Source organism: Anas platyrhynchos, chromosome 16 (genome assembly GCF_047663525.1).
Source record: "Anas platyrhynchos isolate ZD024472 breed Pekin duck chromosome 16, IASCAAS_PekinDuck_T2T, whole genome shotgun sequence".
NCBI lineage: Eukaryota > Metazoa > Chordata > Aves > Anseriformes > Anatidae > Anas > Anas platyrhynchos.
The window spans coordinates 984,413-1,011,346 of NC_092602.1; the positions used below are offsets into that span (position 1 = coordinate 984,413).

At 59.0% G+C, this 26,934-nt stretch overlaps 3 protein-coding genes across 7 annotated transcripts; all 3 read left to right on the plus strand.

The window, feature by feature from the left end:
- Positions 1–1,654: 1,654 nt before the first annotated feature.
- On the plus strand, positions 1,655–4,530 carry CRYBB1 (crystallin beta B1). The gene is made up of 6 exons (XM_038187522.2): positions 1,655–1,815; positions 2,389–2,527; positions 3,207–3,325; positions 3,669–3,801; positions 3,922–4,064; positions 4,258–4,530. The coding sequence occupies exons 2-6, from the start codon at positions 2,408–2,410 to the stop codon at positions 4,436–4,438; spliced, it is 696 nt and encodes a 231-aa protein (XP_038043450.2). The 5' UTR covers positions 1,655–1,815; positions 2,389–2,407; the 3' UTR covers positions 4,439–4,530.
- Positions 4,531–4,866: 336 nt separating this feature from the next.
- On the plus strand, positions 4,867–18,228 carry TPST2 (tyrosylprotein sulfotransferase 2). 5 transcript variants are annotated; one of them, XM_038187516.2, is made up of 8 exons: positions 4,867–4,990; positions 10,492–10,564; positions 11,167–11,256; positions 12,830–13,748; positions 15,125–15,323; positions 16,025–16,075; positions 17,112–17,160; positions 18,013–18,228. In XM_038187516.2, exons 4-7 carry the CDS (start codon positions 12,913–12,915, stop codon positions 17,139–17,141), a joined length of 1,116 nt encoding a protein of 371 aa, XP_038043444.1. In that variant the 5' UTR covers positions 4,867–4,990; positions 10,492–10,564; positions 11,167–11,256; positions 12,830–12,912; the 3' UTR covers positions 17,142–17,160; positions 18,013–18,228. The 5 variants fall into 5 exon arrangements, with proteins under 5 accessions (XP_038043444.1, XP_038043441.1, XP_038043445.1 ...); XM_038187517.2 differs by lacking the exon at positions 4,867–4,990 and adding an exon at positions 9,457–9,690; XM_038187513.2 differs by lacking the exon at positions 11,167–11,256 and having other exon boundaries at positions 4,868–4,990.
- A 200-nt stretch (positions 18,229–18,428) lies between these two features.
- On the plus strand, positions 18,429–26,577 carry TFIP11 (tuftelin interacting protein 11). Its single transcript, XM_038187511.2, has 12 exons — positions 18,429–18,705; positions 18,819–18,972; positions 19,615–19,771; positions 20,275–20,402; positions 20,872–21,024; positions 21,646–22,155; positions 22,855–22,961; positions 23,177–23,345; positions 23,550–23,793; positions 24,462–24,604; positions 24,874–25,039; positions 26,131–26,577. The coding sequence occupies exons 1-12, from the start codon at positions 18,515–18,517 to the stop codon at positions 26,484–26,486; spliced, it is 2,478 nt and encodes an 825-aa protein (XP_038043439.1). The 5' UTR covers positions 18,429–18,514; the 3' UTR covers positions 26,487–26,577.
- Positions 26,578–26,934: the final 357 nt, after the last annotated feature.

Sequence of the window (26,934 nt, forward strand, 5' to 3'; positions counted from 1 at the left end):
GGAGGAGCTCGCTGTCCGTGCTGGGGCAGAGCAGCTCTCCCCAGGGGCCAGGGCAGCTCTTTGCAGGAAAAGCACGAAGCAAAGCCCCCGAGCATCACAACAAGCAGGGAGCGGGGGCGCAGCAAAGCAGAGGGCAGATCCTTGAGGGCATGAAGGGGTCCAAAGGCACAGGTCAAGATTTTGGGGTCCCTGCAGCAGTCTGCTGCCTCTGTGCTCGGGGACCTGGAAGGAGCCCCACGGCCGGAGCAGCGTGGGGAAGCCCCAGGAGCAGAGCTCAGCCCCTCCAGGCATCAAAATGCCCCATCCAAAGGCTGCTGGGGCTGGGAGGGAGAAGTGGAGGCAGCAGAACGGGGGCTGCAGGGCGGGCAGGAGCTGCCGATCAGTGCTCAGGAGCCATGGGCAAGGCAGAGAGGTTAAAAGAAACCACCCTGGCTCTGAGAGGCAGCAAATGCAACTTAAAATAGAAATACGTCTAACAAACATGAAAATGAATGCAAATTGAAAGCCGAGAGCCACGAAAGCTGGCTGCTGGGAGGTGAGGGAGCTGCCCCTGGGGGTGCCAGGAGGTACGGGAGCACCGCGTGCACCCGGCCGTGCTGCCACGGGAACGGCGGGCGGTCGATAAAACTGCAGGGAGAGGAGAGATCGATGAATGCTTGGTGTTTTGGGAAGCATCCCTGACGGTGCAGCTGAGCCGCGTGGCTGCAAGTTAACACTTCACCCCCGGGGGGAAGGAGGGGATGGTGCCAGCAGCCCCTGCGCAGGGCTCAGCGCTCAGCGCACTGCTCGGGGCATTACTGCTGCCCGTGCTGAGTGCTGGCTCGGCGGCAGCAGCACCAGGAGCCTTGGAGGCTTTGACAGAACAGGGAGGAGACAAGTGCCGGGGGTTCAAACGGCAACCAGGACCACGGCTGGCAAGCTGCTCGGCCGGGCAGGGGGGCTCCCCAGGGTGCCTGGGGCTGGCAGGCAGGGATGGCACGGGATGGCCAGCTGGAGCATCCTCAGAGGAGAAGGCTGTTTTTAGGGACTGAGATATTCAGAAAGTGTCGGCTTTGATTGCACATCTCCAGGGAAAGACCTCAGGAACAACTCTTGAAGCATTTTGAAGCACTGAAGTCTGGCATCCTGGCATCCTCGGGGCAGAGCACTCAGGTGCTGAGCGGTACGGAGGGAAGTTTAAAGCGAGATCAGTGGAGGTCAGAGGGGAAGTGAGAAAGCAGACGGGCTGACCCAGGGCAGGGTTAATGCAAAGCCAGGCTGGGGAACCTGCAGGCGCTGCCCCCAGGGCTGAGCTCTCCCTGTGCCAAAAGCTGGGGGTCCGGACAGGGGGGCTGGGAGCAATCCCCGGCTCTGCCCAGCTTGGTGCCAGCACCGGGCTGGGCTCCTGCCCCCGGCGGTGGGCATGGGGCAGCTGTAGGGCTGTTTTCGGGCCAGCTGTGGGGCACGGGGCTGGTGCACCATGCCCAGCCGTGGCGCTGCTGGAGCCGGGTGCCAGTGCGGGTCCGTGCGCGGGGGCTATATATGCCCTGCATGGGCGCACGGGTGCCAGCGCGCTGCAAAGTGGCACGGTCAGGCCTTCTGTTGTGCCGCGGGCACAAAGGAAAGTGCTGGGTTCAGCAGCTGGGCACGGGGCCGGGGAGAGGCTTCCAGCGCAGTGCGGGATGTGATGACGGGGCGGCCGCGCAGACACTGATGAGCTCGCACTTCCTTTGTGCGCCCGCCCGGGGCCTGCCCTTGCCAGGCTATAAAGTGGGGGCCCCGCTGCACCCCGAAACACAAGCCCGCTCACTCCAACAAGAAGCAGCAGCTGCCCAGGTAAGAGGACCAAGTGCCCGCACTGCAGCACTCGCTCCAGCTGGTCCCGAGGGGGGGAGAGAGAAACACAGGGGCTCGTCCATGCCCAGCACCGTGCCACTGCTTGGAGCACCCCGAGCCCATCACAGAGCTCCGGCACCCCTCTGCCCTCTGCGGGGGCTGCTGGATAACCCTAAACCGTAGTGTCACCATCGGGGTGCCCCCAAGAGGTCCACACACAAAGGGGGGTGCGCCCTGCCTGCCCCACGCACACCCATGTGGGACAGCCCTGGTGCAGGATCAGGCCCTGGGGAGGGCAGGGAATGGGAGCGGGGAGCTCGGGGCACCCCCGCACAGCGAGACCATGCTGGGGGCTCTCCTGGGCACAGAAGGGGAGCGTGGTGAGTGCCACCTCCTGCTGCCCAGGCAGGACCTGCTGCCTCTGCCCGGCCTGCCTGGGGAACCCCCAGCTCCTCGCCCCATGCTGTGACCCTCCTCACCCCAATGCCACCCCAATGCCACCATCCCTGGGGCCGGGTGGGGTGTCCCACGGCCGTGCCCCCACTAACCTGCGGCTGGCATCTCTGCTCCCAGACCTGAGCTGACCACCACAATGTCTGAGACCATGAAAACCACCGCTGCGGAGGACAAGGAGAAGGCACAAGCTCCATCCTCCGACCCCACACCCGTCACCAACAGCAAGGGCGAGGAGCCCGCCGCAGAAGCTTTCCGGGTAAGCCCCGCACATCCCCGCGGGGAGGGACAGGGTCCCGGGGTGAGGGGCAGCCTGGGTGGCCAAGGGGAACGGACCCTCAGCCCCCGCCAGCAGCAGGGGGAACACGGCCGGTGCTGACCCTGCCTGGCAGCAGCTCTCGGGGCAGAGGACTCAGGGAGCTGCTGCAGCACCGGGTACGATGTGGGTTTGCCACGCAGGATGCTCCCGGTTCCCCTCGGCCAGGACATCTTGTCTGAGAGTGCAGATCTTGGAATTGCTCTCCCCACACCCCAGCTTCGGGGCTTGGTGCTGCCACAAGGCCACCATAGCCCCGAGGAGCCCTGTGAGGAGGGCAGGAGCTGAGCACAGGGAGCCCCGCGGTGCTGCCGGGGTGATGGGGACAGCACCAAAAGGCCGCGGTGCTGCTGGGGAGCTGCATCGGGGCTGGAGACAAGGGGTGAGCCATGAGGGTGCCCCGTGACAGCTCCACGGTGCCAGGCACAGGGGGCACGGTGCAGGTACAGCTCCTGGCCCCACAGCTCCATCCCGACCCTGCTGTACCCACTGCGGGGGCACCAGCACGGGGACCCCCAGCGTGGCCATGGCACCCAGAGCAGGGAGCAGCTGTCGGGGGGGACCTCGGTGTGCCGGGACACGCGGCCCCGTGCCCTGCCCGAGCTCTTCCCTCTGCCCCCAGATCATCGTCTTCGAGCAGGAGAATTTCCAGGGCAGGCAGATGGAGTTCACCGCCGAGTGCCTGAACCTGGCCGACTGCAGCTTCGAGCGGGTGCGCAGCGTCATTGTCAGCTCCGGCCCGTGAGTGACCCTGCCCCGGAGGGACCCGTGCCCGTGGGGACGCCGTGGCCTGGGGGTGCAGGGTGATGCGTGGGCATCTCCTGCAGCTGGGCACAGCGCCTGTCCCCCCCCGGTGACAAGGGCGGTGGGTGTGGGGTTGGCTGCTGGGGCCGAGCAGCGGTCGCTGTGCCCGGGGGTGTGTGAGCCCCCCACATGGGCTGGGAGAAAGGCAGGCACAGGGCAGTGGGCTCGGTCCTGGCACCCATGGATATTTCAGGTGCTGGGAGCCCAGCTCGGCCGCCCCGCGGGCTGGTGGAGCAGGAGAGGAGCCTGACCCCTCGCGCCACCCTGCCCCTCTCCCCAGCTGGGTGGCCTACGAGCAAGCCAACATGCGCGGGGAGATGTTTGTCCTGGAGAAGGGCGAGTACCCTCGCTGGGACACCTGGTCCAGCAGCTACCGGAGCGACTGCTTCATGTCCATGCGTCCCATCAGGATGGTGAGTGGCGGGGGAAGGAGGTGGCTCCGGCTGGGGCTGGGGCTGTGTCCGTGCCGCGCGGTGCCCGGTCACTGCGAGTGCCATCCGCCCAGCCCAGCGCCTCCCCGCTGTCCTCCCCAGGAGGCTGAGGACCACAAAATCTCCCTGTACGAGTCTGCTGACTTCAAGGGCAACAAGATGGACATCCAGGAGGACGACGTGCCCAGCCTCTGGGCTTACGGCTTCTGCGACCGCGTGGGCAGCGTGAAGGTGCCCAGTGGAACGTAAGCCGGGCTGCAGCCCCCCCAGCTCCCTGCGCTGTGGGGGGCTCCGCGTGCTGCCTCCTGGGTGCAGGGGGTGTCCCGCAGGCAGCGGGGCACAGCCGGGCAGCGGGGACCCCGGGCAGGGTTCCGTGGTGGGGATGTTTTTGGGTGGGTTCACAGCTCGGCAGCTCACACCCGTGTGCTCTCCCCGCAGCTGGGTCGGGTACCAGTACCCGGGGTACCGGGGCTACCAGTACCTCTTTGAGACCGGGGACTTCAGGCACTGGAACGACTGGTGCGCCTTCCAGCCGCAGCTGCAGTCCATCCGGCGCGTCAGGGACATGCAGTGGGAGCAGCGGGGCGCCCGCCCCGACCCCAACGCCCCCTCCGACTGAGCGCCCCCACCACGGGCGGCCCCGGCCCCCCCGGCCCCCCCGCGCGGTGCTGAGCGGAGCCTGCCCCGGGGGGAAATAAAGAGTGAGACGGTGCCGGTGGTGCTGCCAGCTGCGGGGGGGCGCTGGGAGATGCTGGGTGCTGGGTGCTGGGTGCTGGGGGCTGGGTGCTGGGTGCTGGGTGCTGGGGGCTGGGTGCCGCCCCCGCGCCGTTGGTGCGCGCCGTTTGCACGCACACACGCGGGGCACAAGCGCCCCCCGGGGAGCACGGGCACGGCGCGGGGGGGCGAACGGCGGGGCCGGGCCAGCAGCCGGTGCCGGTACCGGTGCCCGTACCCATACCCATACCCATACCCGTTCCCGTTCCCGTGCCCGTTCCCCTGCCCGCACCCGGTGCCGGTGCCGGTGCCCGCCCCGTGCCCGTTCCCGCGCCCCCCCCGCCGCAGGACGCATGCGCAGCGGGGCGGCGCGGGGATCCCGGCCCCTCGTGCGCGTGACGTCGCCGCGTCCCCGCCGGCGGCACCGGCACCGGGCACGGGAACGGCAGCGGGAGCGGTGAGTGCGGGGGTGGGGGGGGGCGGCGGGCACCGAGCGGGCGGCGGCGGCGGGGGCGGGGCGCGGCCGTGCGCGGTACCCGGTGCCCGGTACCCGGTACCCGGTGCCCGGTGCCCGGTGCCCGGTACCCGGTGCCCCCGGCAGCCCGCACCGGGCCGGGCAGCGCAGCCCCGAGCAGCCCCGTCCCGGAGCCCCGCGCTGCCGGTAGCGCCCTGCCCGCACCGCGTCCCCCTGCCGCCGGCACAGCCCCGGGGAGCGGGACGGGGACGGGATGGGGACGGGATGGGGACGGTGCGCACCGGGCGCGCACTGCCCCACAGCCCCCCCCCCAGCCCCAACCCCCCCGCACCGCGCACCGGGCCCGGCTGCCCCTCGGCCGTGCCCCCCCCGGGGGCTGGGTGCGAGCCCCAGGCAGGCAGGGGCCGGGGAGGGGACCGGTGGGCGGCCGCGGGTCCCTCCCGGAGCTCTGTGCCCGCTCCCCGTGGAGCTGTGGCCGGGTGCTGCCCGCAGCCCTCCCCGCGGCATCGCAGCACCTGCAGGAGCAAACCTGCAGGCCTCGGGGCTTCATGGGTTTTATGGGGTTTATGGGGTTTTATGGCTCATTGGTGGAGGTGTGATGCCAGCACCGTGCCCTGTGCCCGCCGTGCTGCCCAGGCATCGCTGCCCCCCGCACGGTGCTGGGTGTGTGCCCCTGCCCCGTCCCTCCCTGCAGCTCCAGATGGGGGGGGGGAGCTGGGCTGCATCCAGAGCTGCTGAGCACCAGGGGCTTGTGCTGAGCCAGCGGTGCCCCAATATGTACCCGGGGACAGCTCGGGGCTGAGCACGGCACTGGGAGCAGTGGGAGCACTGGGAGCTCTTATGGGGTCCCTGGGTGCAGTCGCTGCGTGCCCCCCAGAAGGGCCGTGGGGCTGCTGCTCCCTGCAGCTCTCACACCGTGTTAGTGACTCCTGCTGCCGTGTGAAGCAGCCGATGCCCTGATCCCCAAGGCGGTTTGCGTTACAGATGTGCTGAGCCTGTAGGGATGTGTGGGACGCGGGAGCTCTGCGAAGCGCGGAGCCTGGCAGGAACATTTCTGGGGAAAGGAGGCAGCCCCCAGCAGGTGGTTTTGCGCTGATGCCTCCTGACGAATCTGTGATGCTCGCAGCAAGCCTCAGCCTCCTTCCTGCCTTGGCAGGGGGAAGGCTGCTTCCCACCCAGCGCCTGGGTGCTTGCCCTGCAGCCACCCCCAGCCCTTCGCTTTGGGCCTGGGGGCTGCAGCCCTGAGCTGCATGGGGCAGGCTCTGGGTTTTGTCCTGCTTCTGCTGGCAGCACGGGGCGGCCATCCCAGAAGGGCCCTTTCCATTTTCATCCATCGACGGTGCCACGAGACGAGCCCCTCCTGGGCCGTGCCTTGGCATAAAATATTTGCCCGGGCTCTGGGTGTTGCACGAGCTGCTGGGTGGCACCGGGGCGCTGTGGCTGTGCGAGGGGGGCTGCGCACCCCCACGGGGCTGGGGTTCGGGGCCAGGCTGCAGCCGGTGCCCCCTGCCCGCACCTTCCTCCTTCGGTGCCTTCGGGGCTGGGGATGGCTGGTGTTGCTTCATAGGGAAATAAAATATTTTGATTTTGTTTCTTAAGCAAATTTGAGGTTTTGGGGTTTCTCTTGTAGAAACAACCTTTACTTTGCAGATCCTGATCTTTGTGCGTGCAGGAATGGAGCTCGTTAAGACTGACGGCTTGGCACGGGGACTTGGAAAATATTTTTTTGAAGATGCTCGGTATTTTTTCTAGCAGCTCCTTTGATTTCTTTCTCTCCCTGTTGCATGGCAGGCTCTGACCACCCACACTTGTGGGGAATGTTTTGTTCAGCGCTGGGAGTGCGGAGCCAGGTTTGCAGCGAGGCTGGTGCCTGGACGTGCACACCCCTGCCCTCGGCTGCAGGACTCTCCCCTCGCTGGTCCCTCTGCACCTCGCTGCAGGAAAACCTGCGGCGATTTTGGTTTCACTTGCACAGCCCGCCAGGACAGGCAGAGGAATAATATCTGCACGTGAACTGTGCTGCCCTGGGCCCTGCTCCTGCTCCTGCTCGTGTCAGCAGCCCCAGGGGCGAGTGTGGGGGCGAAGCAGGAGCAGCGGAGGTGCCGGTCCGTGAGCTCTCAGTGCCCATCCTCTGGGGTGCCTGTGGGGCTTTGGCTTTGCCCCCCGTGGGAATAACCACACTGTAATTACAGCCGTGGGCACGGAGGAGCTGTGAATGGGAGCTGTGGATTGATTAACCGTCAGGAAGGTCCCTCTGAGGCTCCCAGCTGCTGCCCTGGTTTCGTGCACCGCGGATGCTCCCTGGCGAGGGCCGGTGGCTGCGCTTTGCCTGGGGGCCACGTCCGTCACTGCATGGGGGTCTGCACGGGGCTCCTGCTCGCCAGCCCTGGTGCGTGGTGCTGAGCAGGAGAGCTTTCCTCCCTGCTGTCCCTGAAGCAGCGAGTGTTGTGAAATGAGATGTGGTAACAGCCACTTCCCCTGCGCTAGCCAGAAATCTGCTGTCTCCGGGACAGCCGAGGGCAGTGCCAGGCACGCCAAGGGGCGTAGGGCCGCTGGGCCAGGGGGGCTCCTGGCAGCGTGGGTCCCCCCCACAAGCCCTGCTCCTGGCCCTGCTGCCCTCCCCGTTCGGGGGAGCGCCCTGGGAGCAGCACACGGGGCTGGGCCTTGCTTCCCTGCTGCCTGCAGGCCCTGGCGGTGGGCAGGTGGCTCTCGGGTCCCCATCGCCACCGCAGCACGTTTGGGGCCGTTTTCCTTCCTTTTCCCCGAGCCCGGCTGCTGGGGGCGTCAGCGCCTGAGGCAAACGGGTGCCTGTCATCAGCGGGGTTGCAGGGCCGGGGTCCTCGCTGGGGGTTTGGCCGGCACATCGATGTTGGTGCTTTTAATTGAGGGAAAAGCTGGGCAGGATCCGCGGGGACTGGTGAAGGTGGGGGAGCTGCAGGGGGTGCCCGCGCTCCGTCCCCGCGCTGCTCTCACCGCTGTGCCCGGGGTGGTGGTGCTGCAATGCAAGCCACAGCGCTCTCTGTTCTATTTGGGGATTTTCAGAGGGATCCATAACCCCAAAGTGGCCTAAAATCCGTGTATTTTTAGTGGGGTTGGCTTCTGGTTGCTGTAGATGCTCCTGGCTTTGTGGCCTTCAGCACATCCCCAGCCTTAGTAAGCAAAAACGCCCTGCTCTCGGCACTGCTGCTCTCGTCACGTGATGCCTTGAAAGCAACTCTTTTTTTTTCTCTTTCTGTTTTTTTTCAATTTGAACACTGTCGGTACCCTTCAGCAGCATAACCCCAGGCACGTCTGAGCCCTTCTCCCACCGCCTGGCCCCGCTGTGCCGCGGGAGCTGGGCGCTGCCACGCTTTGTCGGCCGGGCCCGGGGTGCGGCACCGAGGGTGTTCCTGCACTGCACACAGCCTGCGAATTAATTGAAGGCTATCAATTAAGCAATTAAGCTTTGCTGATTTGCAAAGATGCCGGTTAGATGCATTAGTGTGTTTTTGCTGACCACAGCTGCTGTTGCACCGCGAGGACGCTCGCAGTTCCTCATCCCTTATTAAGCACCAAGGATTTGAGCTAAATTTTTCCATGCCCCACCTCAGGCTTTTGGGGAGGCTGCAAAGACAAGCAACCATTTCTGGGAATGATTTAAAAGAAAAGGCATTTTTTGATCACATTACGCTTCTTGTAGAAACGGTGCTTGTTGTCTGTAACCCATCCCTGCTCTGCACAATGTCCCCATCACATCGCTTCGCTGCCGATCGCCTGCGCTTGGGATGCGGCCATCCCTGGGCGAGCTGCTGCTGGGGGGCTGCACGTCCTGCTCCAACACTGCTTGGTGGTGGGCTGCGTGAGCTCTGCACCGTGTGTGTGGGGAGTTCATCGGTGCAGAAGCACCCCCAGGCACAGCACAGCCCCGTGGTGCAGGGCCTGGTGATGGGCAGCGCGGTTGAGCTGTGCCATTTGTGTTGCACGGGGCTGCAGCGTGGTGTCTTGCCCGCCAGCCGTGCCTTCAGCAGCACGAGTGGCTGCTATCGCACCCCACACACAGTGCATCCCCCCGGAGCTGTGTGTCCCCTGGGAGCTGTGTGTCCCCCCGGAGCTGTGTGGGACCCCTCCGGCACTCGCCCCTTCTCCACAGGCTACAGGGTGCCGTAGGGGCGCTGCGGGAGCCTGGGCGCGCTGAGCCTGCAGCAGGAGGTGCAGGAAGGAAGTCTGCAAGCGTGTGCGAGCGTGTGTGCGAGGGCAAGAGCCGGAGGGTTTCCGGAGCGGGGCGGCTGTTAAACCGCTGCCGCGTGCACCAGGCAGCTCGTGGGGCTGCAGGGCTGCACCCGGGGATGCGGCTGGTGCCGCGCAGCCCTGCAGCCTCGTCCAGACCTGGAGTCCTGTGGGCGGTGGGGGGGACACTGTGGGGAAGGAGGGCGATGCATGTGCTGGGCTCTGCCCCGCTGCGACGTCCCTGCCGGGTGGAGTTTCCCTCTTGTTCCTAATTAGTGCTAAGGAACACTAATTCGAGAGGGGCCGGTGACGTTCGAAGGCGTCTGGGCAGGAGAGGAGGAGACTCTCGGGGAGCTGGAACAACAATCAGCGTCTGCGCTTCAGATGTGCTCACAGACATCCTCCAGGGCTGGGACAGCGTCGCACGGGGGGGAGCTGAGTGCAGGAGGGCTGTGGGGCTGCTCCAGGGCTCACAGGTGGGCACGGGCAGCGCCGTGTCCTCGGGGGCACCCGGCGGGTTGGGTCCTGCAGCCACCAAGAGCTGGAGCTGCGTCGGGCGGCCGGGAGCACCACGGCAGGGCTGGGGCTGGCCCTCAGCCTTGAGCCAGCACCGGAGGGATCTCAGCTTCACACAGCTCCGTGGCATTGCTCTGGTCCTGAGCTCTGCGTCCCCGTGGCCTTGCTGGGAGCGTCGAGTTTCAGGGCCTGGGTGCGAGGTGTCCCCTGGGCTCCCTTGGCTCTTGCTGCTTGGGGAGCTTGGGCGCTGTTCTGGCTCCTGTCTGGTTCCAGCGTTTGTAACAAAGGCTGCGGTGAGCGAGTCTGAAGCTGCTTCCTCTGGGACGGGCCGTGCTGCTCCGGCCACTTGTGTGCAGTGGAACCGTGCCATGTCCGGGCGGCTGGGCCCTGCTTTTAGATCCTGCAGCTGCTTCTGCTCCTCTGCGGCTTCTCCCGGCCAGGGCACTGGGTTTCCTGCGCGGAGCAGCCACCGTCCTGCCGCCCCTCTCCTCCCTGTGCTGGCCCAGCTCTGCCAGCACCAAAACGCAGCTGGGCAGGACGAGGGCCACCGAGGTGCCCGCACCCCGGCCCTGCTGTGCGTGGCGGCCAGAGCTGTCCCCAGGGATCCGGGCCAGCTCTCCTGGGGCTTGGAGGGAGGTTTTGGGCAGGAGGCGTGCGTGCGGAGGGGACGGTGCCAAGGAGGAAGAGCAGTGCTTGTAACCACGCTTGTACCTATCTGAGACCAACAAACAAATCGGCCCTGTGTTTTTCTTCCCCATTAGGTATTTTTGCAGCCACCTGGGGGTGTATCGGCGTGACACTCGGCTAGCAGCAAGATGAGCACACGGGGAGAAGGTAAGCCCGCGTGGAGAGCTCTTGGCAGAGCGCTTGATTCCCCTGTGGTCCCAGCAGGGGAGTGCTGAATATTTCATGCGGCTGCCCACACCTTCGCTGATGCTCCGTTAATATTTTATTGCTTGCAGCAGCTCACGGGGAATGCTTTAAGCCTTATTGATGGCTCAGCAGCATGCAAAATATGGGAGGCGCTTTGCCTACGGGGCCTCTGGTGTCCTTGGTGGTCACCGCTTTGCTGTCACTTCCCCAGCAGCCCGCTGCTTCCCTCTCCCTCGGCTTTCTGCAGAGCCTTGAGCTGCCTGCAGCCGGGCACAGCCCTGTCCTGCTCCCCGCTGTCCCTGCTGTCCCCGCATGCCCCCATGGGGAGCCAGGGGCAGGCAGGGGGAGCCCCCACACAGGTTCCCTGGAGCCGAGGGATGGTGCGGGCAGACTCGCAGCCAGCCTGCCCCCTGCACAGCAAAATGAGGGAATTCCTTTGTGCCAGGGAGCAGGGTGGTGGGAAATGCTCCCTGTAAGCCCGCAAAGAACAGAGCACCTCTGTGCTCCCGGCCTCCTTGTGCACTGCTGATCTCTCCTGCTAATTAGCCTGTCTTTCTGCACAGCGCTAATTATTCCAGTTGGCCTTGAATCCCGAGTGCTCCAGCTGCAGTGCATTGCAATGGGTTCTGCGGCCTTCAGCAATTATTTTTAGGGTGAGCATTTGAATTCATTTACATGACTGAAGCAGCTCGAGGTAGCAGGGTGGAGCGGGCAGTGCCGTGGTGCTGACTGAATGCCAGGGAGCTGCTCGGTGCCCCCTGCGACTTGTGGCCTGAGCCAACGTGCCCACGTTGGGCTTCCTGACACTCACACGGTGCAGCCGTGCGCCTGGCACTGCCGACCCTCGGTACGCTCACAGCAGGCAGCACAGGCAGCGGCACGGCCACACAGATGGTCCCGGGGTGGGAAGGCTCCTACCTGGCCGGGCAGACGGGCGCTGCCTCGCCGGGTCTGGCCCTGGTGCTGTGCAAGTGCAGCCGGGAACCAGCAGGGCAGCTGGTGCTGCGAGGCCGGGCCTTGGAGAGGTGCCCTGGGAGCAGCGGGCAGGGGAGGGATGGGGATGGGGAGGGCACGGTGCCACCAGGCGCCGTGCCATGGGGACAGGCGCCGTGCCATGGGGACAGGCACCGTGCCATGGGGACAGGCACCGTGCCGGGCAGGCTCTGCTGGCTGCCCCTCTCCTAGCCGGGCGCTTACAGGAGGGTTGCAGCAGGGAGGCCGCCTTCCCGAGGCCGTTCCAATGCTTGCTGGGGAGCTGCAGCGCGTGGACGCCCCTGGCCTCAGCTCCCGCCCAGGCCGTGTAAGCACAAAGGACTCGAAATCCCTGCGTGACCCCGGGAGGATTGCAAAACCTGCGCTGGCAGAGGGAGGGAGAAGGGGGCGGGCGGGGGACGGTGCCAGCTCTCCTGGGAGCCGCCGCGGGGACGGGCAGCCTGCTGCCAGCACGTCCCGTGGAGCAGACACCTGGCCTGGGACCACGGCACGGCTCCGGGGACGTTACTGAGGTCAGCCTGGGGTGCAGGTGTCCAACACAGACCGCACGTTGCCGTTACTGGCGCGTTACCCTGAAATTGGTTTAATTTCTCAGCTGGTTTCGCTCTATGGGTAATTGCTTCTTCTGAGTCAGGCGCTTCAGATTTGCATGAGATGCTTTTGGTTTTCTCTTTATTTCAGCCTTCTCCCTCCCCTATGGCAGCACGCGTACAACTAAAGCCGGTGTGGGAAGGAGGCAGGTGGCCAGCGGGAGGGAGAGCAAGGAGGTGTGCTGGGCACAGGGAACCCGTGCTGGAAGGAAGGAGAAGGGCGGGAGCCTCGGGGTCTGTGTGGGATGGAGCAGGCTCTGTAACGGTGCCTTACCCTGTTGGTGGAAGTAAAGCCGGAGATTTTTCTCCTAACCTAACACACGCTCGATCCAAAGGAGTAACTGGATGAAGGCAAAGCCAGTCGGTGCCTCAAGGAAACAGTTCTGTGAGAGCTGGGCGAGTGGTGGCCTCCCCTCTCCAAAACGTCCATGGAGCTTTGCTCCAGCCACAAACCCGAGGTTCTGGGTACAGAAAACAGTCGGGTAATCTCTTTGGGCGTGCTCTCAGGCGCGCTTTAATTACGTGCTGGGTAGAAGACACCTACCCTGAGACGTGCTGATAGGTAAGGGCTGATGAAAGCTGGGGGGTGGCGCGGGCGTCCCGAGGAGCCCTGCTCACCAGCGGCTCTGTCTTTCTCTTGCAGATGCCCGCGGGGCCGGACGCTCGCTAGCCGCAAGCTGAAGCCTGGTGGCCTGTCGGTCTGCAGCCCATGCGGAGCGCAGCAGGATGCGGGTGACCATGAGGCGGGTGCTGCTGGCCGTGGGCTCGGTGGTCGCCCTGGTGGTGACTCTGCACCTTGGCCAGCAGGTCCTGGAGTGCCAGCAGGTCCTGAACAAGAGGAGGCACCGGCTGATGAGGCCGGAGAACGAGGAGCTGGTCATGATGGACTCCAACCACGTGGAGTACCGCTACAGCAAGGAGATGCCCCTCATCTTCATCGGCGGCGTCCCCCGGAGCGGCACCACGCTGATGAGGGCCATGCTGGACGCCCACCCCGAGGTGCGCTGCGGGGAGGAGACCCGCATCATCCCCCGCGTGCTGGCGATGCGGCAGGCATGGTCCAAGTCGGGCCGCGAGAAGATGCGCCTGGACGAGGCGGGGGTGACGGACCAGGTGCTGGACGCGGCCATGCAGGCCTTCATCCTGGAGGTGATCGCCAAGCACGGCGAGCCGGCCAGGTATCTGTGCAACAAGGACCCCTTCACGCTCAAGTCCTCCGTCTACCTGTCCCGGCTCTTCCCCAATTCCAAGTTCCTCCTGATGGTGCGAGACGGCCGCGCCTCGGTGCACTCCATGATCACCCGGAAGGTGACGATCGCGGGCTTTGACCTGAACAGCTACCGGGACTGCCTGACCAAGTGGAACAAAGCCATCGAGGTGATGTACTCCCAGTGCCTGGAGATCGGGCGCTCCCGCTGCCTGCCCGTCTACTACGAGCAGCTGGTGCTGCACCCCGAGCAGTCCATGCACGCCATCATGAAGTTCCTGGACATCTCCTGGAGCGACGCCGTGCTGCACCACGAGGAGCTGATAGGGAAGCCCGGCGGAGTGTCCCTATCCAAGTGAGTGTCTCAGTCCTGGTCTCTGCTTCCCGAGGGGTATTTCGTTACACAGAGCTAAAACTGGGGGGCAAAGATCCATTCCCTGTGTCTGTGTGTGCTTTTTAGGGGTGGGAGCTGCAGCACCTCCAGTTTTATAGATTTGTGTTTCTGAGTAAAGGACTCGGTGGTGGCAGCCTGTTGTACCCCAAAGGGCAGCCTGCCAGGCGGGGATTGTAGGAGCAGGTGGCTTTTATTCAGCTTCCTTGGCAGTGCAGGAGTGACATCGATCTTTAATCCGAAAAGACCTGCTTGCTCAGAAACGAGCTCTGTAACGTGGCTTTTCTCCACCCATCCTCAACCCTCCCTGCCGTGATTGCAGTTGTGCTGCTGTGACTCACGCCGTGGTGTGCGATAATCCCGCCGGTGCTGGTGGTGCAGGACACAACGAATGCTCTCCTCCCGTGGAGACACACCCAGAGGCCCCTCCTCGCTGGCTCCCCATCTCTGTGCCTGCCTTCGCCCACCTTCTTCGGGTCTTTTAACGCTCTTCCTTTCCTCAGGGAAGCTGAAGCCTGCCTTAGGAAGATGTAACCGGCCGTTTATGGGAACCATCCAAGCAGGCTCTGTATAAATTCCTCTGGCCTGCAGCAGCCCGATGCACCCCGAGCAGTGCTGCGGGGAGCTGCAGCGGGGCACGGGGCCGCTCCTCTCCTCGGGGACAGCGTGGGGGTGGAAATGCTGCTGCCAGCGGGGCTGTGGCACTGTGTGTGCCTCATGTGCCTCGTGCCTCGCCGCCTGCCTGGCAGCCCCGAGGCTCAGGGCTGCAGCCGCTGTGCAGGTTGACCCGTTCCAGCACACAGCACTGCCTCTGCGGGGCCGGGTGTGCCTTCCCTGGGCTGGGCTGTGCTGGGCTGGGGTGGGTGTCCTGTCCTCCCCACGCAGGGCAGGGCGGGAGGGGAGCGGTGTCTGCAGCGCAGCAGGGCGCCGTGGCTGGCTTTGCTTGTTGGAGCTGGTCCTGCCGGGTGCAGTGGCCAGGTTCGATCGCAGGGCGAGAGGCTCGTGTGGGGCCATGGTGCTCGTGGGGTCTGGCTGCAGCAGCAGCAGGCGAGGAGGCAGGCGGGAGCTCACACAGTGAGCGTGGTCATGGAGAGACCCAAGCCCCAGGGCTGCAGGCACCTCGGCTGCCCCCAGAGCAGCACCACGGTGCCCGTGGGGGCTCTGCCCGCACTCGCAGCAGGAGCAGAGCAGCATTTGAGGCGCACACTTGTCCTGACAGCAAAATGTGCAGGTGGCAGCTGGCCCAGCTGAAGGCTCTTCCATCAGCCTGGTGCGTCTGTGAAACCCAAGCAGCAGCAGCTTTAGTGCCTTGTTTTACCTTCTTCTTTATTTTCTTCCAGGATAGAAAGATCCACGGACCAGGTCATCAAGCCGGTGAACATGGAGGCGTTATCGAAATGGATCGGGCACATCCCGGGGGACGTGCTGCAGGACATGGCCCACATAGCTCCCATGCTCGCCAGGCTGGGCTACGACCCGTACGCCAACCCGCCCCACTACGGCCACCCGGACCCGCTGGTGGTCAACAACACGCACAGAGTGAGTGTCACCGCCGGGAGCACGGCCGGGCGCTGGCGGGGAGGGCTCGTGGCGGTGGACCGCAGGGCTCTGCACCCACACAGCCTCCTGAAGAGAGTCAAAAAAAAAAAAGAGTGGAGACACAAAGCTCTGCTCCGTGTGGTCGCAGTGCAGTCACGCCGAGGAGGTTCACAGTTACACGCGGTGCACGGAGCCTGGCGTGGCTCGGGCCGACTGCGCTCCCTGTGATTTTGTGGTGGGGTTCGTTCCTCTGTTGTGGCAGATACTGACCTGTCCCTCCCTGCTCCAGCCCCGGTCCTGACCCCAGCCATGGGGTTAGTGGTGTATGGCGATGTTACCGAGATGGGGGGGTGGCACTAGGCACTCTGGTCTGGCCCCTCGAGAAGGCTCGGGCTGTGCTGTGTCTGCGGGGAGCTCGCCAGCCAGTCCCACGAGGAAAGTGACGGGAGGCTCACAGTGTCTTTGGGCAAAACCAGAAGAATTTTTTTTAGAATATTGACTCGTGTCTGGATCAGAACGGGGACGAAGGAGCTGCCGAGCCGCAGACAGCAGTTACTGGAGAGGGAATTTCTCAGGCTGTGGGGTGACCGGTCCTACCTGGACACCCAGACGTGCCCGGCCACACAGCAGCTTGCAGGGTGGACTTGATGCTCGTACAGTCGCTGTCCAAGAAGTGGTCAGTATTTTTTTCTTTCCCATAGGTTTTAAAAGGGGAATATAAAACGCCAGCCAACTTGAAAGGTCACCTGCAGGTACGTCCCGTGTCACAGCCGAGCACTTCGCCCTGGGTGCCTGGTCCCTTGCTCCCTCTGATGGGCGTTCACAGGCTGGGCAGCCCAGCTGGGGTATCGCTCCTGGTGCTGCTCTGTTGTTCCTGTCCTTCCTGCTCCATCCTCCCAGCTTTATTTTGACATCCTGCCTCAGTCACAAATCCTGACTTTGTTCTGTGCTGCTCAGAACCTGCTTTCACCCGTCAGTGCTTTCTGTTCTGCTCTTGTGTGTGGGTTATTGTTGTACTGCTCTGTGCTCACTCCTCAAACTCGAGTTCTTCATTCTCTTTGAGACACTTCCACCTTGCTTCTGTCCTGAAACTCATTTTTTTTCATTGTCCTGGGTCTTGCCGTGTTTAGGGAAGGATTGCTTATCTGATTTCAGGATAGAGGTGGGTCTTCTGGTTCCTGTACCTGTGTGATTGTATTTTGGTGTCAAACATACGCTGCATGGCTCCCTCCCTGTACAGCGGTGTCTGAGGGCAGTTGATGACCGTCTTTTACAATGCAGAGCTGTGCAACAGCCAGCACACACAGACTTAAAAATAAAAGACCTGACTCTTGACTCTGCAGAAGGCACTGCCTGCCTGCACGGGAGGTGCGGTGTGTTGGTGTGGAGTCACACAGATGTTTTGACCAAAGGTGCCAGTTGGACCTGTTCAGCGTGGGGACCCCTTACGCAATCAGACTGATCTGCATTGCCGCTGTGTGTGCAAACAACACAGCCAAACCCCAAAGTGAGGAAACGGGGCTGCTGGGGGAGCAAGCACGCGCGTGTATTCACTGCAGGAGGTGTCACTTGCAGTTCCTGAGCAGCCACCCTGTGTGGTTCGCAGTGCACGTACAGGAGGGAAGCGAGAAGCTGCAGCCCCTGGCCCAGTCTCGTGGCTCCTGGTTCTGCGCCGTGGCACCGTCTTGTCCTGGCCGCTTCCCTTTCCCGATACAGGGAGCGCATTGGGGATGCTTGGAAGTGCAGGTGGTGACTTAAAACTGATCTTCTGTTTCTTGGTTGTTCTAGGTGATGCAGAACACGTCATCTTCTCACTAATAAAATTAATGATTTCCAGGTAAGACCTTGTAGTTTAATGCGGGACCATGCAAACTGCCCGCATTGCTCCAGGGCTGGCATTTTGCTGGTTTAATTTCTTGAGCCCATGGATCAGCCAGGCTGCTCCAGGCACGCTCGCCATGCCCAGGATCTCTTTCACAGTCGCTTTAAGTTTTCAGGGCAATACTGTTACGTGAGGTGATTTGTCAGGACTTTATATTTTTCCCCTGAGCTCTGAAAGAGGCTCACCAGCAGAACTGAAATCATCCACCTGGGAGCGTTATTACTGAGCACCCTGTGGGGAACACGGAGCGGGGCTGTGGGAAGGGGGGGCTGTGGAGGGAAGGGGTGGGAGTGGGGTGCCGTGAGGGGCCGTGGGGAGCCGTGGGGGGCTGCACGGGGCTGTGGGGGGCTATGAGGAGCTGTAGGGGTGCTGAGTCATGGGGAGGAAGGTGAAGGCCGTCCCGGCTGCTGTCAGCTCGGCAGCCCCGGGCTGCTCCCCCTGACTTCAATAGTGGCTGTCAGTGGTCGGATGCCTTTGTCTCTTTTCAGGCAGCCTCTGTGCTAAGACACAAACAGCACTTTTTTTTGCCTAAATTTACTCTTAGAACTTTGCAAATATACACTTAGAACTCTCCATTTCAAAGCAGTCTCTGGCCAAAAAAATACAAAATAAACTCAGGAGCCCGGGGTGGGAGCAGCCGCGTGCCCTGAGCGGGAGCTCGGTGCTCCTGAGGGGCTGCTGTGTGGGGACAGCTCGAGGGGGTTCCGGTGCTGTGAGGGCCGTGCTGGGGGCACCCCGGGGCCGCTCCCCAACACCGGGGGGTGCCCCAGGGCCGCCCCCCGACCCCGCTGCCCTTCTCTCTTGCAGGTTGCTGCGGACAGCGCCGGGAGGCGGGCAGGAGGCTGGCAGGAGGCCGGCCGGGTGCTGGCGGCGCTGCCCCGGCCCCGGGACCCCCCTGGGACCCCCCGGGACCCCCGGTGCCGGTGCCGGGCCCATTCGGGGCAGGCCGTAAGGGCGGCTGCCGCGCCCCCGCCGTGTACAGACTGTATTTAAGAGTCAATTAATATATGCTGTGTTACTACACGCGGCCCTGTGCGGGCTGTGCTTGTGTTCGTTAATCACTAATTGAGGCACGCGTTAATAAGGGGCGACCCCGCCCCGGGAGGACCCGCGGCTGGCCCCGCCCGCAGGGGGCGCGAGTGCGGCCGCTCCTTCCGGGCGGCGTCTCTATGGTGGGGGGCGGTACCGGAAGAGGACGACGCGGCTTCCGGCTTCCGGTTACCGGCGGCTGAGGCGGCAGCGGCGGGGGCGGCACCGGGAGCGGGCGGGGGGCGGCGGGGCTGGGCCTTGGGGGGGGGGTCGCGGCGCCATGTCCATGTCGCACCTGTACGGCGCGGAGGATGGGGTGGAGCTGGAGCGCTTCGAGGTGTCGGAGTGGGACCTGCACAACGAGTTCAACCCGCACCGCGCGCGGCACCGGCCCAGCAAGGAGGAGGCCACGTACGGCGTGTGGGCAGAGCGCGACTCGGACGAGGAGAGGCCCAGCTTCGGCGGGAAGCGGTACGGGGGGGGGGGGGCGGGGTGAGGGGGGGGTCCCGGCCATGGGGGCCGGCCCCGGGGCTCCCCGGGCCCGGTGCCGTTCGCTGAGCGCCCCCCGCGCGGTCCCGGTGCAGCTCCAGGGATTACTCGGCCCCCGTGAACTTCATCAGCGCCGGGCTGAAGAAGGCGGCGGCGGAGGATGGGTCTGAGGAGGACTCTGAGGAGGACGAGAGGCCGGCCAAGCAGGAGGAGGTGCCCAAGGAGTTCGTGTCGAAGAAGCTCAAGACGGTGCGTGGCCCGCGGTGCTCGCAGCTCTGCGTGGTGTGGTTGGGGAGCTGAAGGGCTCATGGAACAATGAGGGGGCACTAGGGAAAGAGAAATAACTAAAACCAGGGAACCACAACATTAGGTCTTTCATTAAGGGAGAGGTTTTCTCTCTGCTCACAGTTATTCTGATGTAATGCTGTGTGCCCTTGGGAAAATCACTCCCTTGTGGGCTCTTTGTCTTCCTAAATAATTCTTTGGTTAGCTGAGGTTAAACTAAAGGAACATGCGTTTCCATATGATGCATATTTCCTTTCTTTGGACAACCAAAATTCCTAATTTTCTTAATCTCACTGAACAATATGACTGATCTGAGCGTCTGACAGATTAAAACAATAAAGTACTCATCTTCAACTCTCAAATTCAGTAAGGCTCAGGAAACAGCGCCAACTAACAGTGACAGAGCCTGGTAACTAGCAGCTCGAGTGGGTTCCTGCATGGCAGGCAGCTTCCGTGGGCACAGATGTGGCTCCCTGATGCAGTGAGCAGGGGAAGCAGCAGCGCGCTGTGCTGGCACATAAATCGCTGCTGGGGAGTTCTGTCTCTCCAAGAGAGACATTGCAGCTCCTCAAACATCTTCTGTGTTCTGTTTGTGTGTTTTAATAGGGCGGTAATTTCAAGCCTAGTCAGAAAGGCTTCGTAGGGGGCACAAAACCTTTCATGGACTTTGGCAGCTGGGAGAGACACACCAAGGGCATCGGGCAGAAGCTCCTCCAGAAGATGGGCTACGTTCCGGGAAAAGGTCTCGGGAAGAATGCGCAAGGTACTGCCATTGTCTGGTTGTTTCTTGTTGAGTTGTGGTTTGGAGAAGGGACTGAGTTCTATAAAGAGCTCTCATCTTCAGGTGGCTTACAAATGAGCTCTTGTTTCTCTTGCAAGAGGTTTGGGTCAGCATTGCAAGGTTCAGTTGTACGTAACTTATCAAAGGCTAGTTTTGTGTTCTTGCTCTTCTGCAAGCGAGAGCAGGAAGAAAGAAGGGAGACAAAATGCCAAGGGTTGGCAGCTCACAGAACAGGGGGTGTTATTTTATGTAATAGAATAAAAAAGCAATAAAATGCAGATGTGAGTAACGCTGTGTGTGCGCACCTCTGCAAATCAGTGGTTTTGTAGTCGCTTAGAAATAAGTGAAGTGGAGAAGGATGCCACAGTAGTGGAGGGGGAGTGCGAGGCTGGGTGTTTGTGCTGATGGGATAATTAAGGTACGGTAAGAAAAGTATTCTCCCTGTTAAGCTGTTCTTCCCCCTGATCTAACTCCTGTCTTGTTAGGTATCATCAATCCGATTGAGGCCAAGCAGAGAAAGGGCAAAGGAGCTGTGGGAGCGTATGGCTCTGAACGAACCAGCCAGTCTTTGCAAGACTTCCCTGTTGTTGACTCAGAAGAAGAAGCCGAAGAGGTATTTATGATTCCTGGTACACCTGCTTTCCCTCTTGTGCTGTTTGTACAAAATTCAGTTCTAGTATCAGCTTCTGTGTTAAAAGAAAACTGTCTGAAGTCATTTTAGATAAGAAGTTAGAGATGTATCTAAGTGAAATTTATGTCGTATCTGTTCCTGTCCTTGCAATGTTCTTTTTGTTGGTTCTGGCCCACTTTATTCTGGTAGTATTCCTAGAACCCCATCCTCAAACAGTCCCCTCCCAAATAAATAGTTGGCTTTAGCTTAGAGGAAAAAAAAAAGGTAAGAAACAGTCTGCTAGCATTTAGAGTAAGGTGGTTGGCTGAGCCAGCTGGCTGCTGTGCTTTACCTCTTGTTATTCTTCCGTAAAGCATTATTCATTGATCTAGTGTTTTTTTTTTTCATAGAGAATAAACAATTTTGGGGTGAGACAGAGCATCAACAGCAACTTCCTTTTGTTTTTGTTTAGGAATTTCAAAAAGAGCTCAGCCAGTGGCGGAAGGATCCCAATGGAGGCAAGAAGAAGCCCAAATACAGCTATAAGACAGTAGAAGAACTGAAAGCTAAGGGCAGGATCAACAAACAGCTTTCAGCCCCTCAGAAGGAGCTGTCTCAGGTCAAGGTAAGGCTGATACCCAAGTGATGGTATCTCTGGAAGCCAGTTTGTCCATGAAATGTTATGAGGGGTTTTTTTAGCCATCAGTAACCTCAATAGAAGGCAGTTGTAAAAACTGACTGTATACAGCCTCATGCAAATCAAGGCCTCAGACTCATTATCAACTCCTTTAATAGACCACAGCATCACCTGGGACATTGGGGTTGTTTCCTTTAGGAAGTTGTCTCACATTTGTCATAGCTCACATAGCTTAATTAAGATACTCACCTAAAATTAACGTGTCTTTAAAAAAAAAAAAGTATTAAATTACCGAAGACTTCTGTACAACAACAAACAAAATACTGCTTGCATCAACGCAGTTTGCAGATTAACTCAGCGAGGTGGTAAAATTGAGTTCAGAGGCAGAGTCCTCCAGCTCTGACTGCAGAGTGTTTTATTCATTGTAAATCTTCAGGCCAGCAGTGGGCCTTTTTAGAGGTAGCCTCCAGTTGCCTGTCAGAATACCAGATCTTGTTACTAGCCTGCAGGAGTAATGAAGGGAGTTAAAAGTCTCCAGTTTGGTAAGGAATTTCCTCCCAATTTAATATGAAATACGTTTTTTAAGACATGTTTCTTGTTTGTTGGAAGGTCATAGATATGACGGGCCGGGAGCAGAAGGTTTATTACAGCTACAGTCAGATCAGCCACAAGCACAACATCCCTGACGACAGCCCTCAGCAGCCGCTGGGCAAAGACGCCAAGCCCCAGGGATTTGCCTTGCCTGAGCTGGAGCACAACCTGCAGCTCCTCATCGACATCACGGAGCAGGAGATCATCCAGAGCGACCGGCAGCTGCAGTATGAGAGGGACATGGTCGTCAACCTGACCCACGAGATTCAGAAGATGTCTGAAGTCCTCTCGCACGAGGAGACCGCGATCAGCAATCTCAGCAAGGTCCTGGACATGGTGGAAGAGTGCGAGAGGCGGATGCAGCCCAACTGTGAGAATCCCTTGACCCTGGATGAGTGCGCAAAGATTTTTGAGACGCTTCAAGACAAGTACTACGAAGAATACAGAATGTCCGATAGGGTGGACTTGGCGGTGGCAATAGTTTATCCTCTCATGAAAGATTACTTCAAGAACTGGGATCCCCTCAAGGTGTGTGTTAGTTTGATTTACCTGCAGTTTTTATTTGATGGCTTAAGCTTTTTTATTTTAACTTTCCCCTCCTTGCCCAGAATTCCTGTCCACTTTGGAGAGGAAATAAAATTAAAAAAGAGACAGACACTTCCTCTCACCTGACAGGAGAAAAGGAGGCTCCAGAGAACACTCCCAGTGTTCATGTCAGAGTGAGATCAGCATGCAGAAAGATGGATCCACCCTGCACACATACCCAGACACTTCCTAGGGCCCAAGGCCAGTGTTGTATAGAATGGCCAACAGCTTAGGGGCTTGTAGGATTAAAGTCAAGTCTTTTTATGGATGTTAGGAAGAAAAGGCAGATAAAACCTAAATCTCTAGTCCTTATTTTTTGAAAAGCAGAGGGGTCTGTTTTTCAAGCAGTCAGGTATGCAGTGTTTGTTCCTAATGCCATTTAGGCTGTGCTCCATTAAGAGTCTGGATTCTCTGTGCACCCCTGAAAAAGTTCTGACAATCCTTCCTCCTCCTGGAGGTATGATAAATCCATAAAGGGGGGGTTTCCTCTTGTGGGACCTTAATAACTGCTGCAGGCTCCTAGCTTGTTGTCTGAGTCAGTGAGAAGCTGGCTGGCGGAGCACGCTGCCGGCCTGTTCTTTGTAGATACCAGCTGAAACGAGGGAAAAAGGATAACGACCACTTACACCTTATCGTTTCCAGGACTGTACGTATGGCACGGAGATCATAGCCAAGTGGAAGAGCCTTTTGGAAAACGACCAGCTGTTATCGCACGGTGGGCAGGACCTCTCAACAGATGCTTTTCACAGGTAAATAAGAAATTAATTGCACTTTGAGTATCTTCAAATGCTGCTTCCTCAGTGATGGAAGAGGGAGAAGCGTGCTTTCCAGATGATTCTCTTGAGATGTCTGTTAAAATCCAGCTGTTTACTATATAAAAGGAAGTAGCTTTTAAATAAGTTATCCGTTTGGTTTATCTAGGCTTGGGGCTACAGCTTTGAACTTAACTTTGATTTTTTTCCAGACTGATGTGGGAAATCTGGATGCCATATGTCAGGAACATAGTGGCTCAGTGGCAGCCGAGGAACTGCGGGTCGATGGTGGATTTCTTGGACAGCTGGGTGCACGTTGTTCCCGTGTGGATCCTGGATAACATTCTGGATCAGCTCATCTTCCCCAAGCTACAGAAAGAGGTAAGATGGGAGAGCTGCGCTGGAACGCAGCCTTGCTCTGAGGCAGTGTTTCAATTTCAGCCAACTACAACCTCCAAAACACCGGCCTGTTGCCTCGTCAGTGTATTTAGGTACTGGGGGGTTACAGTATGGCTCTTCCTGTATCTGGCAAGACTTGCTGCCAACGGATGGACTTAGGAATTCTCTTCTGTGTTTTGCCTTCAGGTTGAAAACTGGAATCCTTTGACAGACACAGTCCCAATCCATTCGTGGATCCACCCCTGGCTTCCCCTGATGCAGGCACGATTGGAGCCGCTGTACTCTCCCATCCGAAACAAGCTGGCGAACGCGCTGCAGAAATGGCATCCCAGCGACTCCTCAGCCAAGCTCATCCTGCAGCCCTGGAAGGACGTGTTCACACCTGGGTCCTGGGAGGCCTTCATGGTCAAAAACATCGTGCCTAAGCTAGGTGAGACAGGCCAAACAGTGCCAAATTCCTGAATCTGCTGGTTGCTGCCTTCCCCCTTAACCCCTGAAAAACCACATGGGCACGATTGTCAGTGTCACTTCAAAAATTATTAGTGAGTTTAGACAAAGTTTGCATCTTCTTTTGTGTTACCACTACCATGCTTTTTTTTTTTTTTTAAGGCAGACATTGTAGATATCATGGGGAAGTCCTGTGATTATTCTCAGTGTTCTGTCTTTATTTTTCTAAGTCATCTGGTTCCTCAGCTGACAGTAATATCTGATGGCTGCCGGATAGCAATGGAGGGACATGTTATAGTGTGGTGCTCCTGTATTCTTAGGCCTGTGTTAATGCTTTCACCATGAGATTTCGCAATTCCTGTCAGCCATGCAACTTGACTAAAAAGCTCTGTGGTCAAAAAAAACAAACAAACAAAAAAAAACAGTTGAATGTTTTAATAAGTTTCTCAGCTCTGGCAGCAAATTGTAATCGTGGGAAATGGAAGTGCACTGTTCCAGTGTCAGGGATCAGGCAAACAGTTTAAAGATCCCGAAAGTCTCATGGGGTAGTGTGCAGTACCGTGGCTCCTCAAATCGTGCATGTATCGTTGTGAAATAGCCCAGGGCACTTGTAAGTTGCCTTCTGCTGTAACTCTTCTTCCTGTTTCCTAGGGATGTGTTTGAACGAACTCATAATAAACCCGCACCAGCAGCACATGGATGCCTTCTACTGGGTGATTGACTGGGAGGGGATGATTTCTGTCTCCAGTCTTGTTGGGCTGCTGGAGAAACACTTCTTCCCCAAGTGGCTGCAGGTGAGGAGCTTACCAAGGCTGAGTCAGGCATGGTTCAAAGTGAAGTATTTTGGTGACTTCGATCTAGTAATTGCTGCCCCAGTGCCAAAATGGTTCAACTGCTACATCGAGCTGTTTCCATCATAGCTCCGTACCCAGGAGACCAGACTTTTTTCTCAGACTGTCATTGTCTTTCTTTTACTGAAAGCTCAGTAATGAAGTAATGCATTATATGGACGTTCTTTCATAATTGTGTCCAATTGAGTCTGACTGGTCCTGTTGTTTTGCAGGTGCTGTGCTCTTGGCTCAGCAACAGCCCCAATTATGAAGAGATCACGAAGTGGTACTTGGGCTGGAAGTCCATGTTCTCAGACCAAGTGTTGGCACATCCGTCGATCAAAGACAAATTTAATGAAGCTCTCGATATCATGAACCGGGCTGTCTCTTCCAGCGTTGGTAGGTGGCTTCCTGTGGTGGCAGCACAGCAGCGCTTGGTTCTTGTCAGGCTGTGTTTAGGAATGGCCCTGCTAATCAGCACTGCAGCTGCTCCAGTGAGCATTAAGAACCAGAAGGATTTTTACTTCACTCTGCCCATAGTAATTATCTGTGCTTCACTGAAGCACAAACTGTTTTTTATCTCTGGTGCCTGTGCCATTAGGGTACTGATTCTCTTTTCAGCATCGCCTGGATACAGGGTATTTTATGTCAGGAGAGAGCAGCAGAGACCATCATTTCAAATTGTTGGCTTCTGAAGCTATAATTTAGTGTGGGTTTATTTTTTCCTTCTCCTTAGCATTAGAGCAGTGCCCTTCCTTCCACATGACCCTCCCTCTGATACAAAAGAATTGTTAGGAATTTGCTGGAAATTAAACTGTGTAAAAAGGGAAAGAAATGCCCACGGGAGCAGTGCCTGAAATTTGTCCTGTCCTCAGACTGCTAACTGTTTATCTGTGATCCTCCCAGCCACTTGCTTTATAGTGTGATGGAGAATTTGCATCAGAAACACGGATAATTCCTTAAGCTCTATTTTAAGTGTTCGTTTCTGTGGTAAAACAGGCAGGCATTGCACTCAGAGGAATTCATCTATTGAGAAATTCCTGGCATGGTACGCGTGCAGCTACATAGGGAACTGGGGCTGACAGGGAAAGTCCTGTGGTGCAACGCTGCTGCTTGCAGCGTGGTGCCTGCCGTCCTTAGCCACATTTTGCAGTAGGCACTGTTTTTAACTCAGAGGGGGCAGGTGGGGACCACAGGCTGGGTTTGGGCCTTGAGGAGTACATTTTGTTGTTGCTGTTTGTTTTCCCTTGTTCAGCAGGAGTGCAGCATCCTTGTGCACGCTCAGATTCAGTTGGGGATTTTCAAACCCCGTCTCTTTTGTTGCAGTTCTCTGATTCATCTTTCTAGTCTGTTGTATTAACACTAAAACTGAAGCAACAAAAGCTGTAAGGGATGATTCAGAGCATTATGGCTCAACTTAAACACTGTTTACTGTGTCCTGGACCGACTTTGCCCAGGGACCTTGTTCTCACGTTCTGTCTGCCCACCAGGTGGCTACATGCAGCCGGGTGCTCGGGAGAATATCGCGTACCTCACGCACACGGAGCGGAGGAAAGACTTCCAGTACGAGGCCATGCAGGAGCGGCGAGAGGCTGAGAACATGGCCCAGCGAGGCATCGGCATGGCTGCCAGCTCCGTGCCCATGAACTTCAAGGACCTGATTCAGACAAAGGCAGAGGAGCACAACATCGTGTTCATGCCGGTGATCGGCAAGCGGCACGAGGGGAAGCAGCTGTACACGTTTGGGCGGATTGTGATTTACATCGACAGGGGCGTTGTGTTTGTGCAAGGAGAGAAGACTTGGGTGCCAACCTCCCTCCAGAGTCTCATCGATATGGCGAAGTGAGGCTCCTGCTTTGAACTGTGAAGATGATCTTAATGATATTTTTAGGGTAACTGTTGTAAAATAAAGAAGTTACAGGTTTGTAAATAACGAAGCTTCAGCTGTACACCACGATTGGTTTCTTTGCTGCTCCGACAGTGTCAAGAGGTGAGATTATTCATGGAAGGTGGTGCTGAGGAGGAGCCAGCAGTTCCGCTGTTGTGTAATTGCCTCTTGTGACACCACTTCAGTAATGGTTTGAAACCACTAGACCAGTGGGGGTTTGAAGGGACCCGTGGTGGTCATTCTCTGCTCAAAGCAGGGCCATCACCAACAGCAGGTCACCCTGAAAGGCTCCCCTGATGAAGGTTTCACAGCTCTCAGCTGCTGCGCTGCCCTGGCAGTGATAATTACGGTCCTGATGCTGTCCCTCACACCGGGCCCTTCTCTGCCAGCTGCAGCCAGGAGCTGG

Excerpts from the sequence above, each read along its gene's own strand:
- CRYBB1 (XM_038187522.2), top strand. The coding sequence starts at position 2,408 with ATGTCTGAGACCATGAAAACCACCGCTGCGGAGGACAAGGAGAAGGCA. Across the intron at positions 2,528-3,206 it reads CCGCCGCAGAAGCTTTCCGG|ATCATCGTCTTCGAGCAGGA; the intron begins GTAAGCCCCGCA and ends CTCTGCCCCCAG. Across the intron at positions 4,065-4,257 it reads GTGAAGGTGCCCAGTGGAAC|CTGGGTCGGGTACCAGTACC; the intron begins GTAAGCCGGGCT and ends CTCTCCCCGCAG.
- TPST2 (XM_038187516.2), top strand. The coding sequence starts at position 12,913 with ATGCGGGTGACCATGAGGCGGGTGCTGCTGGCCGTGGGCTCGGTGGTC. Across the intron at positions 15,324-16,024 it reads TGGTCAACAACACGCACAGA|GTTTTAAAAGGGGAATATAA; the intron begins GTGAGTGTCACC and ends TCTTTCCCATAG. Across the intron at positions 16,076-17,111 it reads ACTTGAAAGGTCACCTGCAG|GTGATGCAGAACACGTCATC; the intron begins GTACGTCCCGTG and ends TGGTTGTTCTAG.
- TFIP11 (XM_038187511.2), top strand. The coding sequence starts at position 18,515 with ATGTCCATGTCGCACCTGTACGGCGCGGAGGATGGGGTGGAGCTGGAG. Across the intron at positions 19,772-20,274 it reads TCTCGGGAAGAATGCGCAAG|GTATCATCAATCCGATTGAG; the intron begins GTACTGCCATTG and ends CTGTCTTGTTAG. Across the intron at positions 21,025-21,645 it reads AGGAGCTGTCTCAGGTCAAG|GTCATAGATATGACGGGCCG; the intron begins GTAAGGCTGATA and ends GTTTGTTGGAAG.